Source organism: Anabrus simplex, chromosome 1 (assembly GCF_040414725.1).
Source record: "Anabrus simplex isolate iqAnaSimp1 chromosome 1, ASM4041472v1, whole genome shotgun sequence".
In the NCBI taxonomy this organism is placed as follows: Eukaryota; Metazoa; Arthropoda; class Insecta; order Orthoptera; family Tettigoniidae; genus Anabrus; species Anabrus simplex.
The window spans coordinates 429,984,826-429,999,674 of record NC_090265.1 but is presented as its reverse complement, the minus strand read 5'-3'; the positions used below and the strand labels follow the sequence as shown (position 1 = coordinate 429,999,674).

Genomic DNA, 14,849 nt, shown 5'->3' with positions numbered 1-14,849 from the left:
TGGAATTGTGCCGGCTGCCGAAGCCTGTTGCACTCCTCTGGGGCAATGATTAATGACTGACAGATGAAATGAAATGATATTGGAGAGTGTTGCTGGAATGAATGATGACAGGGAAAACCAGAGTACCCGGAGAAAAACCTGTCCCGCCTTTGCTTGTCCAGCACAAATCTCGCGTGGAGTGACCAGGATTTGAACCAGGGAAGCCAGTGGTGAGAGGCCGGCGCGCTGCCACCCGAGCCACAGAGGCACTATTGTTTCATTATTATTTCATATTATTTCATTAGCAGAAGGTGGTCTGAAACGTGTTCTAATATATGTACTTATATCTTACTAGGTATTGAATGGTGGAATTATAAAACATTCCAGTTAAAGGGATAATTATTTTATTTATACGTGAAAGGCATAGATTACTTGCCTAGTGTACACAAAACGTTGATGTGGATGTGACATGTTTGTCAGTATCAAAATTAAGATAGAACTTTTCATTGAAGTGTTCGATGCACAGTGCATTGAAAGAGTGAGCACATTTGACAATAGCCACGTTACTGCATATTCCATCTTCAACATTGTGGCTAAACGTCGTAGCATAATGTAATTAACCACCACTACTTAAAATTACTTGTTAGATCAAATGCAAAATCTTACACAGAAAAGAACACTACAGCCATTTTCAAGGACCATATTTATGCTTTTCTACCAATTTTCATGGATTTTAGAGCATTCAGACACAAATTCTTCCCTCATGAGAATATAGGATTGCTGAATAACATGTCCCAAGTTCCTTACATGAAAATGCTGCAGGAAGGAAGTATTTTTTAAAACTTATTTGACTGTAATACTGTGAAGACTACACATCTGTGTTAGAAGTGAGTAACACTTTTAATATATAGGCCTATTCTCTTTTTAATCTTCTGACTCCAGTTTGGTATAGTTTTGGTAATTATTTGAATAATTTTTTGTGTTATGACTACAGTGTATAATTTGTGTTGGTGCTATCCCAGCAATCGCTCCCTGATGTGACAGTCGTAGCTTTCCTCATCTTTCCAACAAAAACAAACAACTTTAATGTGGAGAGTCTGCGAGGACATGCTGTAACGAAGAGTTTGAGAGATACCATCAGTGACATTCAGCAAAAAATTGGGAAGAGAATGTATGAAATTTGTCTCAGGTGAGTAATTTCACACCATCTTCTGATCACAGTCTTCTTATTACATGTCAAAATTGTGCATTTGTAGACTAAAATTGTCACCTGGTAATATACTGTATATATGGAATCTTCATTTCTTTAAATGTATGGGCTTGGCATTCATCTCTCATTGATTTTTGTGATAGTTGTTTTACCAGATGATTTCAATAATATGAGCTCTCTTGTATCCCATATTCATTCCTCTTGATAAAAGTTGAAATTCTAGTTGAAAGACACTGAGAATTGTGATGACAGTTGTCTAAAACAGACATCAGTTTGGTTCTATATTTATAAAAAGCAGAAGTGTGGTTTACCGAGGGTTCATTTTTAATTTGTATGCAGTGAGCGAAGTGCTATGACATCATAAGGTTCAGTAATTTTTCATCATTTGTGCGCCTTCAGTATTTCAGAACATCTGCTTCTTTTGAAGTAAATTTATCTGGATTGAAAACATTGTGTCGAAACTGACAATAATTGGGTGAATCATATAATGTTTCATGAGTGTACCAAAGAATCAGGAAGTAGTTACTCCTTTCAAATTGAAAATTGTCCCATAAAAAATTTTGTTCTCTATGCTATTGTGCACGTATTTAAAAACATTCACTAAGAAATAATTCTTAAACTAGAGTAAAGATGAAAGGAAATTACAGATAGTGTCATTGTCATAAGGTCATCAGAACTAATGTGGTACAGTATAAATAAAGAAGTGTTTAATGACATCGTGTGTATATTTGTTTTGTTGATTGACTTCTTAAATATGAAGTTTAAGCTTTCAAGACGATGTTGACAGTGATTTAGGTCAACAATCATTCATCATTGTTAAGAAATACAGGTAATTTCATCTTGAGATTTTATTCCCAACTGTGTGTAGTTAAAGGACGGCGACCACCTCACTTTGCGATGTTGCTACTTAGTGTGGTCTGGTCCATGACAAGAGGCAGCTATGCCTTTAACCAAAAAATTTTAGGTAACTAACTCCCTCAGCTGATAAGGTTATACTTACAGTCTTTTGAGATTCTTAAAGGGTTCTGCAGCCCATTTCCAGAAGCACGGAGAGACTGTAAAAATTGCATTATACTGTGATATTAATTTTGTGCTTCAGGCTGCATTTCAAATAAAACTTCCAATTCTCTTGATTTAAGTATTTTTTCATCATGACTTCTGACATCATCGATTCAGCTCAGGAGAATTAGGGTACTAACTTCTTGAACATCTGCCTTACAGCCTTAACTCAGCCCCTAATAATTTTGACCTTCAGGTCACTAAAATTTCACTTTTGTATAGCTGCCCTTTTACTATATAGGCAACTTGCTGAGTTCTTGCTCCTTGGGGTATGTGACTGTCTTAATTTCAGATGTTCTGCTTTTGCATGCACGCTTAAGTATTGTTCAACCATTACATACATAGAATATTTTGAAACGCTAGGATACCCTGTAAACTATGTACTCGTCAACCAAATTTGTAAGTGACACACGTGCAAGTTAGTGTTCATTGCAGCAAAACTCTTTGGCTAATCTCAGAGACAATAAATTCAAATGTGATAAATTGATAAATATCCTACATATGCATTAAGTTTCAAGAACATGCTGGACTATTGGCTTTAAAATACTGTGTATGAAGAAAAAAAAGTTAATGGTTATTTATCATTAATAACTTATATTTCGCTTGTTTCAGTGGACGTTTACCTTCTCCAGGTGAACTGTTATTAAAGGAGGATACAGTAAAAATCAAACGATGTATTTATGCTCTTCAGAGAAATGGCTTGCCACCTGTGACAACTCACAATGTTGTTGACGATTGGAATGACCCTGTGTTGAATTCTGTCAGGCGATGCCAATTATTCAACACTGTGCATGATCGTGTAAAGGTATGTTGAAAGTACTGTGTATGTGAATACTTATTGTTAAGTATGGATCAGATGAATACCATTTGTACTTTGTTTCTAAAGTGGTCCTTATGTATAATACAGATTTTTTTAAAAAGAAAATTATGTGCTGGAATACAACTGCCTCCTTGTTCGCACAGTTATTTGACAAATGCTTCAGAATTCATAAAAATACTGTATTTACTTGCGTATTAGACCCCGCCTTCCCCCCCCCCCCCCCGCAATTTTACAGCCAAAAAACTGTAAACGGGGGGGAGGGGTGTGCAGTATGCGATAACCTAAAAAATTTTGCAGTGAACACATGACTTCTAGGCTATAAAGAGTTATAAATTGTACATGTAAAAATTCTACACTGTTCTTTAACAAACTTAAAAATGTATTTGAGTTATGCTGGCTGTTTTCATTGGAAGGGAGTATTTCTAAATGTAAATAGACAAATGGTGAACATGACTTTTAGGCCTACATATGATGTAAATATGTAATCACTTTTAGTACTCATATCACGTCATTTGTTTCATCTCATTAATTCCTCTGAGATTGATGCCAAGATGGGCATACGGTCGTAAAAACTTGCTACGAAGATTCGCCTCACTTCAGACTCGAGCCCATAGAAAAAGGGATAAGGCGTAGCTGCCAACTTTCCCGATTTATTACAAGATATTAAAATCATTCCGTATTGACGGTTTTCACTTTACAAAGGAAATTTAACTTGTCCTCCTTTTACATACATACATACATACATACATACATACATACATACATACATACATACATACATACATACATAGATACATATCTCTCCATAATACATGTGTCAACTTGTTTGAGCCATCTTCAGTGAAAAAAGTTAATTTTTTTTACATAATTGATGTTAAAAGAATATGTTAAAACACAATGAGGAAGAGAGTGAAAACAAATGAGACATGATGGAATTAAAACAATAAGTAATTATGGCGAGCTTGTCTAGACGTGCAGTGTGTTACAATTAAAAAATGAAGACTAATTCACTATGCTAAAATTTAAAATGACAGTCTGTCTTCATTTAGTCACCATCTCAAATAGTCAAGAGGGCAGCAAAAATTGAGAAACCATATTTGAGAAAAAAACAAATGCCAGGTAAAATGTATGTGACTCATAGTGGAAACCATCAATAAAGATCAAATCTGTAATAGAAAAAGTGTGTATGAGAAACTTGGGCTATAAAAAAAGCTTTAAACTTACTTATTAAATAGTTGCCCTCTCAAATGGCTTAGCCTTCTCAATTTAGCAGTTCCGCTTTCACTGATCGTGCTGTTGCTGGCTCAGCTGTGTTTGTGAGGATAGGAGGAGAGAAGGGAAGGGAGGTGCTGAGCTGGTGGGGAGAGGGGGATTGAGGAGTGGAGTTGAGTTGGAGAGATGGAGGCGGGATTTGTTTTTATTATAGAATTTCTGACAAATGTATGGAATGAACGTTTCAAGTAGAATGTTCTTTTTTTTTTTTTTGTTGATTTTATTTAAATTATAAGAGGGGTTCCTAAACTAATCTATATCGATGTGCATGCTCTTGAGAATGTTAAGCAAGGAGCCTTTTTGCTCAAAATGCAAAATCATAAGATCCTTATCTATTGCTGTATATTTGTGACCAGATTCTTTATGATCCTCACTCATAGCTGAAAAAGATTATATTTGAGAGTGTTGCGATGTTCAGCTTATTGTTGTTGTTGTTGTTGTTGTTGATTGTATGTGGATTTAAGATAAGGCTGTAGTTGGTGTGGGACGTTCTGAACGCTATTTTAATGTTATGTTTTTTAAAGACATTAGAAATTTGGTAAGTGCTACTACTATTAAATGTGAAGGTAGAAAACTTCTCTTTTGGGAGTGGAATCTTTTTCTAGAGTAGTCTTATGTCTGTTTTTATATCTATTGATTCTGTTGGCAAAGGTTCTACTGAAGGTGTTAAGCTGCTTTCTTATGTATGTCTGGTGCAGAGTAGTTTGTTGGATGGTATTGATGGTATGGGTGGGTTTTCTGTATATATTAAAGGATAAAGTGTGGTTGTAGTTGCACAGAATGGTTAAATCCAGATTAAGGGCATTATTGTATTCTGACTCTGGTGAATTTTATATGTGGATAAAAGAAGTTGAGAAGTTCAGGTACTGTGTTGCTGTTAGTAATACAAGAGTCGAAAATGGCAAATGGCAAACTCATAAGGAACACAGCAAAAACTTGTGCAACTCAACTTAAAACCAGTAAAATTTGGATTAAAGGCGAAATCAAATTTCTTCTGAACCACAAACTATATGAAACTCATTTAGAAGTTTCCTCCCTTCTTTGTCCCCTCTAATGGACATTACATGTCACTAATAAACGTAATATTTTGTTAAAGAAAAAAAACCACACTTGACCACAAATGGAATGCTCTTTCAAAAACAACTCATAGCAAACGTAATATCCCAAACAGCATAAAACCAAATTATTCTCACCAACCTGTTGTGAACATAAGTAAAATCTATCTCTGTGTCAATTATCTTGAAGTTCTGAGCAAGGGACCTAAACATAATTGGGGTAATCCTTCTCACCGTGATAATTTTATTTCCACCATAGGTGAATTAGAATTAGCTATTAATAAATTACCCATAAACATACAAGAAGAAGTCCGATATGAAGTCAGACGTAAACTATCTTTTATCTTTGATCAACAACAATTAAACCCAACACTGAATACATGCCTAACGTCCGTAAAGTAAAGAAAAAAGCCAAGACAGTGACTTAATAATAACAAAAGCTGACAAAGGGAATGCTAATATAAGTGGTCCATTATTGGACATTATAAATTTTCCAGCTAACTCATTCCTGGTTGCGAACGTTTCGCCCCAGTGTGCTAAGTTGGGCTTATCAGTTGGTAAATAGCACACCCACCAAGACGCATGGGTAGTGCATTCCCTATGGGAATCAACATCTATTTCAAAGGGAATGCTACTGTAATCATGAATAAAAGTGACTACATCAACAAAGCACAAATATTTTTTACGGAAATCAACTTCATAACACCTACAAAAGATCCTGCAAATAAAATACACACACACACCTGAAAACCATTATTAAGAATGTGTCATTTTTGTTTAATGACCTTAAAAAATCCAAAACGATTATCATAAATCCGAAGCTTCCCACAGTGAAAGCGCTACGCAAGATCCATAAAGTAGACATCCCCATAAGATCCTTTATCAATTTCAGAAATAGTCCAACCTACAAAGTATCTCAGTTCATTCACAAATTCCGTAAGTCACACTACCATTTTCAAGCTAATACGTCAGTGAAAAATCCCATAGAATTTTGCAATAAAATTAATTTATCCAAACAGTACACACTTCATTCATTTGATATTATTAACATGTATGCTAATGTGCCTGTTAACATCACCATTCAATTAATTAAGAACACTCTTTCCAAATTCAGTATTAAGTATACAGTAGGTGAAATATTTATTCAGATTCTGAAATTCACATTGATAACAATTTCTTCACTTTCAGTAATGCCATTTACCAACAGATGGGTCTTCCCACGGGGTCACCGGCTTCAGGGATCCTTCTGTATATTTACATTAATCATTTAAAATATTCTCACATCATTGGTAAGATTAACGGCATTCAACATTGGGCACGCTATGTGGATGATGCATTTGCTATTTTAGACTCCTATTACTAGCAGCAAAACAGTACTTGAACTTCTTGGCTCCATTGATCCACATAAAAAATTCACCATAGAGTCAAAAAACAATGTCCTTAATTACCTGGATTTAACCATTATGCGCAACTACAACAGCACTTTATCTCTTAATATATACAGAAAACCCACCCATACCATCAATACCATCCAACAAACTTCTATGCACAGACATACATAAGAAAGCAGCTTACAATACAGTAGTATGGTACTCAGAGCAATAACTGTTCCTTTATCTTGCAAAAATGACAAAAATTGCAGAACACAACGGCTTCAGTAGAATCTTCGTCAACAGAATCATCAATAGATATAAGAGCAGACCTAAGACTACCCTAGAAAAAAAAAAAAAACGCTCTTAAAGAGAAGTTTTCTACTTTCACATTCAATAGTAGTAGCATTTGCCAAATTTCTAATGTCTTTAAAAAATATAAGATTAAAATAGCGTTTAGAACCTCCCACACCAACTCCAGACTTATTTTCAATCCGCACACTATCAACAACAATAATAATAATAATAATAATAATAATAATAATAATAATAGATATTTGAACTCAGGAGTTGACAAATTAAAATGCCAATCCTGTAATTCCAGCTATGCCAGTCTAACAGGCTGCAATTTTATTATAAGATACGCTGAATATCGCAATACGCTCATATATAATCTTTTTTCAGCTATGAGTGAGCATCATAAAGAATCCAGTCACGAATATGGAACAATAAATAAGAATCTTAAGATTTTGCATTTTTAGCAAAAACGCACCTTCCTCACCATTCTTGAGAGCATCCACATCGATATAGATCAGTTTAGGAAACCCTCTCATAATTTAAATGAATTCAACAAGAAATAAAAGAACATTCTAATTGAAACATTCATTCCATACATTTGTCAGAAATTCTATAATAAAAACAAACAAATATCCTATCAAAAGCTAGTAAAACAGAGAAAAGAAACTACCCAAGTCTTAAGAAGAATAAAAAGACAACATCATAAGGACACCCTGCAGTTAATTGAAGAACAGTTCAGTAAAACTAAATCAAGGGACTACTACAAAACCTTCAGAAAGCAGCTCCAAAAATATGAACACCCGACCCTACTGATGAAGGATGAAGATGGTAAGCTGGCCCATAACAATAAAGACAATGCAGAAATTCTGGCTAAACATTTCAACAAGCTTTTAAATTGTGAGGAACCTACAGAACTCCTTCATTTGGACACCAACACCCCGATAAAAACATCACCAGAAAACATCAATCCCCCCACAATAAAGGAAGTCTACCAAGCTCTGAATAAATTTTTAAAACTACAAAGCGCCAGGAGAAGATCAGACCTTTGCGGAAATCTGGAAATATGCAGGAACCTCAGCAAAAGTTGCCCTCCATCAACAACTTGTCTCTATCTGGATTAAAGAAGAACTACCAGAACACTGGACAACAGCCCTCATTCATCCTCTGCACAAAAAAGGGGACAAAACCGACCCTAATAACTACAGGGGAATCTCGCTCCTAGACATAACATACAAAATATTTTCAATAATCATCCTTAATAGGATAAGTTTACAACTTGAGAAAGAACTAGGAGAATATCAAGGAGGTTTCAGACCCTGGAGGAGCTGTCCTGATCAGATCATGAGTCTTAAGTTGATAATGGACTATAACAGGAGAAGAAACAGAGATATGGTGATAACATTTGTAGATTTCAAGAAAGCTTATGATTGCATCCATAGAGAATCTCTGTTTAAAATTTTAAGACACCTTGGACTACACCCCAAATTAATAAACATGATAAAATTGACTCTTAACACCAAATCAAAAGTGTAGTTTAGGGGTGAAACATCAGACACATTTGAAATTAAAACTTGACTACGGCAGGGAGATGGGCTCTCACTACTATTATTTAATTGTGCTCTAGAAATGGTAATGAGGGAATGGTTTAGGAAATGTCCCCCAAAAATAAAGATTGGCTGAAAAATCAAAACAAATTGCCTGGGTTTTGCTGACGATTTAGCATTACTAGCAGTGGACATAAAAGAAGTAAAAACCCAGATATCAGAACTTCAAAACATTGCAAATAAAATTGGCCTCAAAATATCATTTGAAAAAACAGAAATTATGCCCCAAAAACCAACACAGCTAAAAGAAGTCACCATAAATGGTAATAAAATCAAAATAGTAACTCAGTTTAAATATCTTGGAGAAGTAATAACACATAACTTAAATGAAAAAATCTCAATCCAAGTAAGAACAAATAGATTAGCTAAAGCTCAAAAATTAACATGGGATATCTACAAAAAGAAATGTCTTTCAATAAATACAAAAATAAAACACTACAACACAGTTATAAAACCGGAAGCTACATATGCAGCAGAAACACTCTTTTACCTGAATAAACAATCAAAGACTGACAGACTTCAGAAAATTGAAAGGAGGATTGGAAGAACCTGCATCAACAAAAAATACCAGAAAGATGGACACTGGCGGTTAATACCTAACAAAGTCGTGTACAAAGAGCTAGAACCCATTACAGATACTATGCGTAAGAGGAGACTGGGATTCTTTGGACATATCATGAGGATGCAGGACTCGAGACTTCTGAAACAACTAGTACAACACAATCTCGTCTCAAAAAATACCACAACAGGATGTAAATGGATCAGAGAAGTAAGAGAGGATCTGAAGGAAATAGGCCTTACAACAGAAGACACCACAAATAAGATAAAATTGAATACAAAACTCAAGAATACAAACCTCCGCTTTACCCTTACACAAAACAAACCAACAACACGCACATTTTCAACTGAGGAAAGGGCACGAAGATCGGAGCGTCTGAAGAAGTACTGGGAGGACCGCAGAGCCCGAACAATCCCTTCAAAGGGACCTGAACGACGGACTAACTGAAGTGATCCTATGTGGTCATGAAGAAGAAGAAGAAGAAGAAGAAGAAGAAGAAAAGCAAACCCCACCTCCATCTCTCCAACTCAACTTCACTCCTCTTTTCCCCTCTCCCCACCAGCTCAGCACCTCCCTCCTCTTCTCCCTTCACTCCTCCCATCCTTGCAAACACAGCTGAGCCAGCAACAGACACAATCAGTAAAAGCGGGACCGCTAAATTGAGGTCAGGGCGTTCAAGAGGGCAACTGTTTAATAAGTAAGTTTATAGCTTTTTTCACACTTACTTTTTACTTGTTACTCCCAGTTTCTCATACACACTTTTTCCATTACAGATTTGATCTTCATTGATGGTTTCCGCTATGAGTCACATTTTACCTGGCATTTGTTTTTTTCTCATAAGTGGTTTCTCAATTTTTGCTGCCCTCTTGACTATTTGAGATGGTGACTCAATGAAGATAGACTGTCATTTTAAATTTTAGCACAGTGAATTCGTCCTCATTTTTTAATTGTAACACACTGCACGTCTAGACTAAGAGCTCCATAACCTCGCCATAATTACTTATTGTTTTAATTCCATCTTGTCTCATTTGTTTTCACTCTCTTCCTCATTGAGTTTTAACACATTCTTTTAACATCAATTATGTAAACAATTAAACTTTTTTCACTGAAGTTGGCTCATGCGAGTTGAAACATGCATGATTAATATTACTCCATCTAAAGATGGAAATATGTATGTATTGAATAGGAGGACAAATCAAATTTCCTTTGTAAAGTTTCCCGAATTAGGCGTGAGTCTCCCCCGATTTTCGACAGTTTTCCCCACCTCCCTATTAGGCCGTTATTTCTCCTGAATTTAGCTCATTTTTTTGGTGAACTTCAAACATTTGTTTTAAAATCCTGCCATTTCAGCTTTGTACGGCACTGGCCAGAAGTTCTTTGCTCATAGGCCGCTTTCAAATGAAATATCGACGTTTATTAATGTGAGAAATGTGTGCAAATGTGCGATGTTTATTGAAACCTGTATATCGCGACACATATATCGATAGTCATTCTCTCGTTCTCTTGTGCTATGTTCATGTTTGATAACATCAGTCTTGTCAATTCTCGAGACTAGTCGCTAGATTTGGAGTGTTTTATTAGTAATTTAGTGGTAGAAATTCAAAGATAGCGACTAGTGACTTTAATCTATGCATTTGCTAAGTAATGGCACTTAAAGTGCATGACTGATTCACGTGTGGAGCACGAGTTCATACTATTTTCGGAAGGCTTCTCAGAAACCGATCATCTCACTCTCACACTTCCTGTGAGTGAATAGCGATGTGTAATTTTTAGCCTTGTAGCCTTTTATAGCAACAGTCGGGTTTTGAGACAATAAATGTTAAACATACCACAGTACTCCTGTATTGTTTGTAGTTGTGGCAGTGTTCTTAATTGTTATTGGTTTTAATGTGTGATTACGGGGAAACCATCAAATGTACAAGGCTAAGGAATCGGACCGAGTGAGTTGGTGTCGTGTGGTTAGGGGTGCGCTGCTGTCAGCTTGCATTCGGGAGATAGTGGTGGCAGCCCTGAATATGGTTTTCCGTTGTTGGCGGTAAAATCAAGGCTACAGGGCAACTGCTTTCAATAAACCTTTGACAGGGGGTTTCTCAGACAGCCAAAATCTGTGCCACTGCTGCTGCTGCTGCTGCTGCTTTTAATCAACATCAGTTTTCTACTGATAGAGAATCTTCTTTGAATCAGTAGGATGGAAGTTTTTTTTTATAAATTTTCCGATGTATATTTAGGTTTCACTGAATACCTATGAGAGTAAAATATTTGTGGATTTAGATTCCACTCAGTTTCCCTGGAAATGTGTGTTAATTTCAATGTGGACTTGACATGATAAAGTATGTATTGCCCAAAACATGTAGAATAAGCAGTTTTGACCAATTTTATCTCCTGATTTCTCCTGATTTCTCCTGATTTTCATATCATAATTCCTGATTTTTGGTTTTGTCAAGTTGGCAGGTATGGATAAGGGTATCGTATTATCATATTATGCAATATTGATACTTACTGGCCAGTCATTTGTCTCTGTCAGTTGAGCATTAAGGCCTACCACATAGTAAACCTGAGTAAACGTCCTTGCTGCCGGCATGTCATCATTCCAAATGGCGTCATCTTCACAAATTTGTGTGATTCATCAGATTTGCAGTAAGGCTTGTAGCCGCTTCAGAGCAGAATCTTTGTTCTTCTGATGTACTACGTTGTATGCAATATAATTTTTTTTTTTTTTTTTCATTTTCTTCTCAAAACGCCAGGGGGAGTCTAATACACGAGTAAATATTATATATTCTTTAACACCACTTCCTGTCCATTTTTTGAGAAATATTTTGTATTTATGATCATTAAAATCAAATTAAACTGTGATTTAAATAACAGAATTCCTTACGTCTTTGCTACACAGACTCTTGTTTTCATCAGTCAAGACTTGCACAGAAAGTCTCAAGAATTATGCATGTTATCATACTTAACTGCATGCTAACTGCATGCCTCTGCCAGTGGCACAGAGGAATAATATAGTCTCTTTTATTCTACCATAAAAGAAATTCTCAAGGGCATTTCAATACCTTGGTGAGTTAATGCTTTCACTTGAAATACCTGAGGCCATACAGCTTCAGATAATTGTAAGGATTATAATCCTTTGTGCCCTTCCTAGGCACATTTAACCCCTCAGCGCCGACCTCTATACGTGGTATAGACCCTCTTTTCTTCCGTAGCCGCCGACCTCTACACGTGGTATAAACCCATACATGGTTTCACATTTACGGCTATAGCGCTAAGGGTTTTGGAGTTATTGATATGCAAATTGTTTTGTTTCCAAGAAGACATTTTCGGGTTTATCAGCGTTGTAAATAAGAATTGAAAAATCATTATAATGTAGTTGTTTTTGCAAAGATAATTATTTGTTAAATAAGTATGAGCACTAATCTTCATTCTTTCCCACAGAATAAAATAAAGAAATGATGATCTGAGAAGTTTGTCTTTTTGTGTGATGTTCTTTGCTCTATTTGTACATTGGGAGTGCGGTTTATTTATTATATTTGTCTTTATTTCTCAGCTTGTAATATTTTCGTAACTCTCCACGAGCGCTCTGTGTAGGCATCAGTTAGTGCTGCTTTCCGTCATACGATACGAGAACCAGTTGTTCATGGTATATATCTCGTTTGAAAGACGATGTCTCGACCTTTTATCTGAAATATGTATCGAGTTGGTTTGTTTCGTCATAAATGTTATTCCCCTCATTCAGTTTCGTCCTGTTGCTTTTGGTCTCGCTGCAGCTTCATCAGTCCGTGTGACGCGCCACGTAAAGTGGCTAGCGCCAGCCGTGGTTTGACTGACAGTAACGTGCTTGAAATATTGTATAATTCAGATGAAATTTTAGTCGGAAGTAGTAGTGACAGTATAAGCAGCAGTGATAATGAAATAGATGATGTAGTAGTGGTAAATGATGAGAGTGACGATGAAGAGGAAACAGTACTTGGAAATTTCGTGTAAGAGACTATAGATAATTATACAGGTCAAAGAGAAGTTTTCAACGGTGAATTCTGATTGCTAAATTCTCTAATAATACTCACACAGGTCACAGAGACAAATATTGAGCAGTTACCTTATCGGGTTCAGCTGGTGAAAGGTTTGTTTACAAAATACGCTCGCTCGGGAGGGGAATGAAATATTCAAGGCCGGCGCGCATCAGATAATACAGTTCCAAGGTTGCAGGAAAGACATTTTATCAGGAAATTAGCACCCAAGAGTTGGAAATCCAAACCTGAGACACATTGTATCCTGTGTTCAAAACACGGCGAAAAGAAGACGTCAGTGTACTGCTTCCAGGAGTGTGACTTGAGTCCCTGTCTCAAAGAGTGCTTCACACGGAACTAAATTACTAAGGAAATATGAAACAATTATGTAATTATCTGCATGTACATAGTTCTGTCATAAGGAATTCCAAATTTCGTGAAAATCGGGCTACTCTTATACTTGTAGTAACGCTTTAAGTAAATCAATGTATTTCAGTCGCGCGTAGTTGAAATCTCATCCGGCCACGGGGTAGGAAGCTATTTAAATGGCTGCGACGCTGAGGGGTTAAGCATTGCAGGGAAATCGGAGAGAATAAACTTAGAGAGGGAATCATTTTCATGTTTTAAAAGTAAATTAAAGTAATTCTTCTCTCTTAATCTCACATGTTCACTAATTTTACTCTTTTAGAAAGTGTGATTTCAACATTTCTAATTTAGGAGGTATGACTTCTAGGTAGAAGAGAAGTAGTCTAAACATCCTCAGAAGAGTGTGTGTCATACCACTGGAATTCGTTACCGTACCTTAGTATCCTATAGAGTAGAAAGATACCACTCCTTCAATGTAATGATATTCTGAGTGTGCACAGAAGAATATCAGAGATTTAAGTTGTTTGTATGGCTATGCCAACAATTGTGAAAATTTTTATTATATATGCAATTACGAACATTAGACAAAGCATTGTAGGTTTTGATTTTCAGGGTTTTACTGTGTATTGAAAGACAAATACAATTCAAGTAAAGAAAAGATACACTTTTAATTGAAAATGTAAATACTTAAAACATTGTGGTACTAGTTTCAACCTCCATTGAGGTTATCTTCAGCCATGAAATCCAAGAAACTGACTAGTCAAAGACATGAATATATACAATAAATGAGTGTTAAAAATTGAGTTCTGTTACAAAAACTTGAAGATTAAAATTCACAATCTTGATTATGACACATCATCAAGTTGAAAAGTTTTGTCAAAGTTCCGTTCTAGAAATATGAAATGAAGTTTTCACAATCTTGACTTGTGGTTGAAAATAGTGATCACAGTGAGCAATTGAAGAATTAACTCTTAACAACATCATGTGTGGTATTTGACTATTTTGTATTTGATTAAAGTGAAACAACATGATAAAATATCCTCTAGGACATCTTGTTATAGTTCCTTTTAGTACATGAGAAGATGGGCTGGAGTTGTTTTCAATGCGGATCAAATTAAGGAAATTGTCTGAAAGAGATGAACGGAAAACAAACTTAGCCACGTTTTAAAAAAATTAAAGTTTGACATAATGTTTATATGTCATAAACTTACTGTGTTCCATATTTACAGACACCTTTTTACAACAGTCTACTGC

General features: G+C 35.8%; 1 protein-coding gene across 1 annotated transcript in view; it reads left to right on the top strand.

Annotated features, from left to right (window-relative positions):
• Glys (glycogen [starch] synthase) overlaps window positions 1-14,849 on the top strand; it is a 146,292-nt gene that overhangs the window by 92,593 nt on the left and 38,850 nt on the right. The window contains exons 8-9 of the mRNA XM_067135130.2: window positions 1,002-1,168; window positions 2,861-3,053. Of these exons, the coding sequence (XP_066991231.1) occupies window positions 1,002-1,168; window positions 2,861-3,053 (360 nt within the window). The remainder of the gene's footprint in view (window positions 1-1,001; window positions 1,169-2,860; window positions 3,054-14,849) is intronic.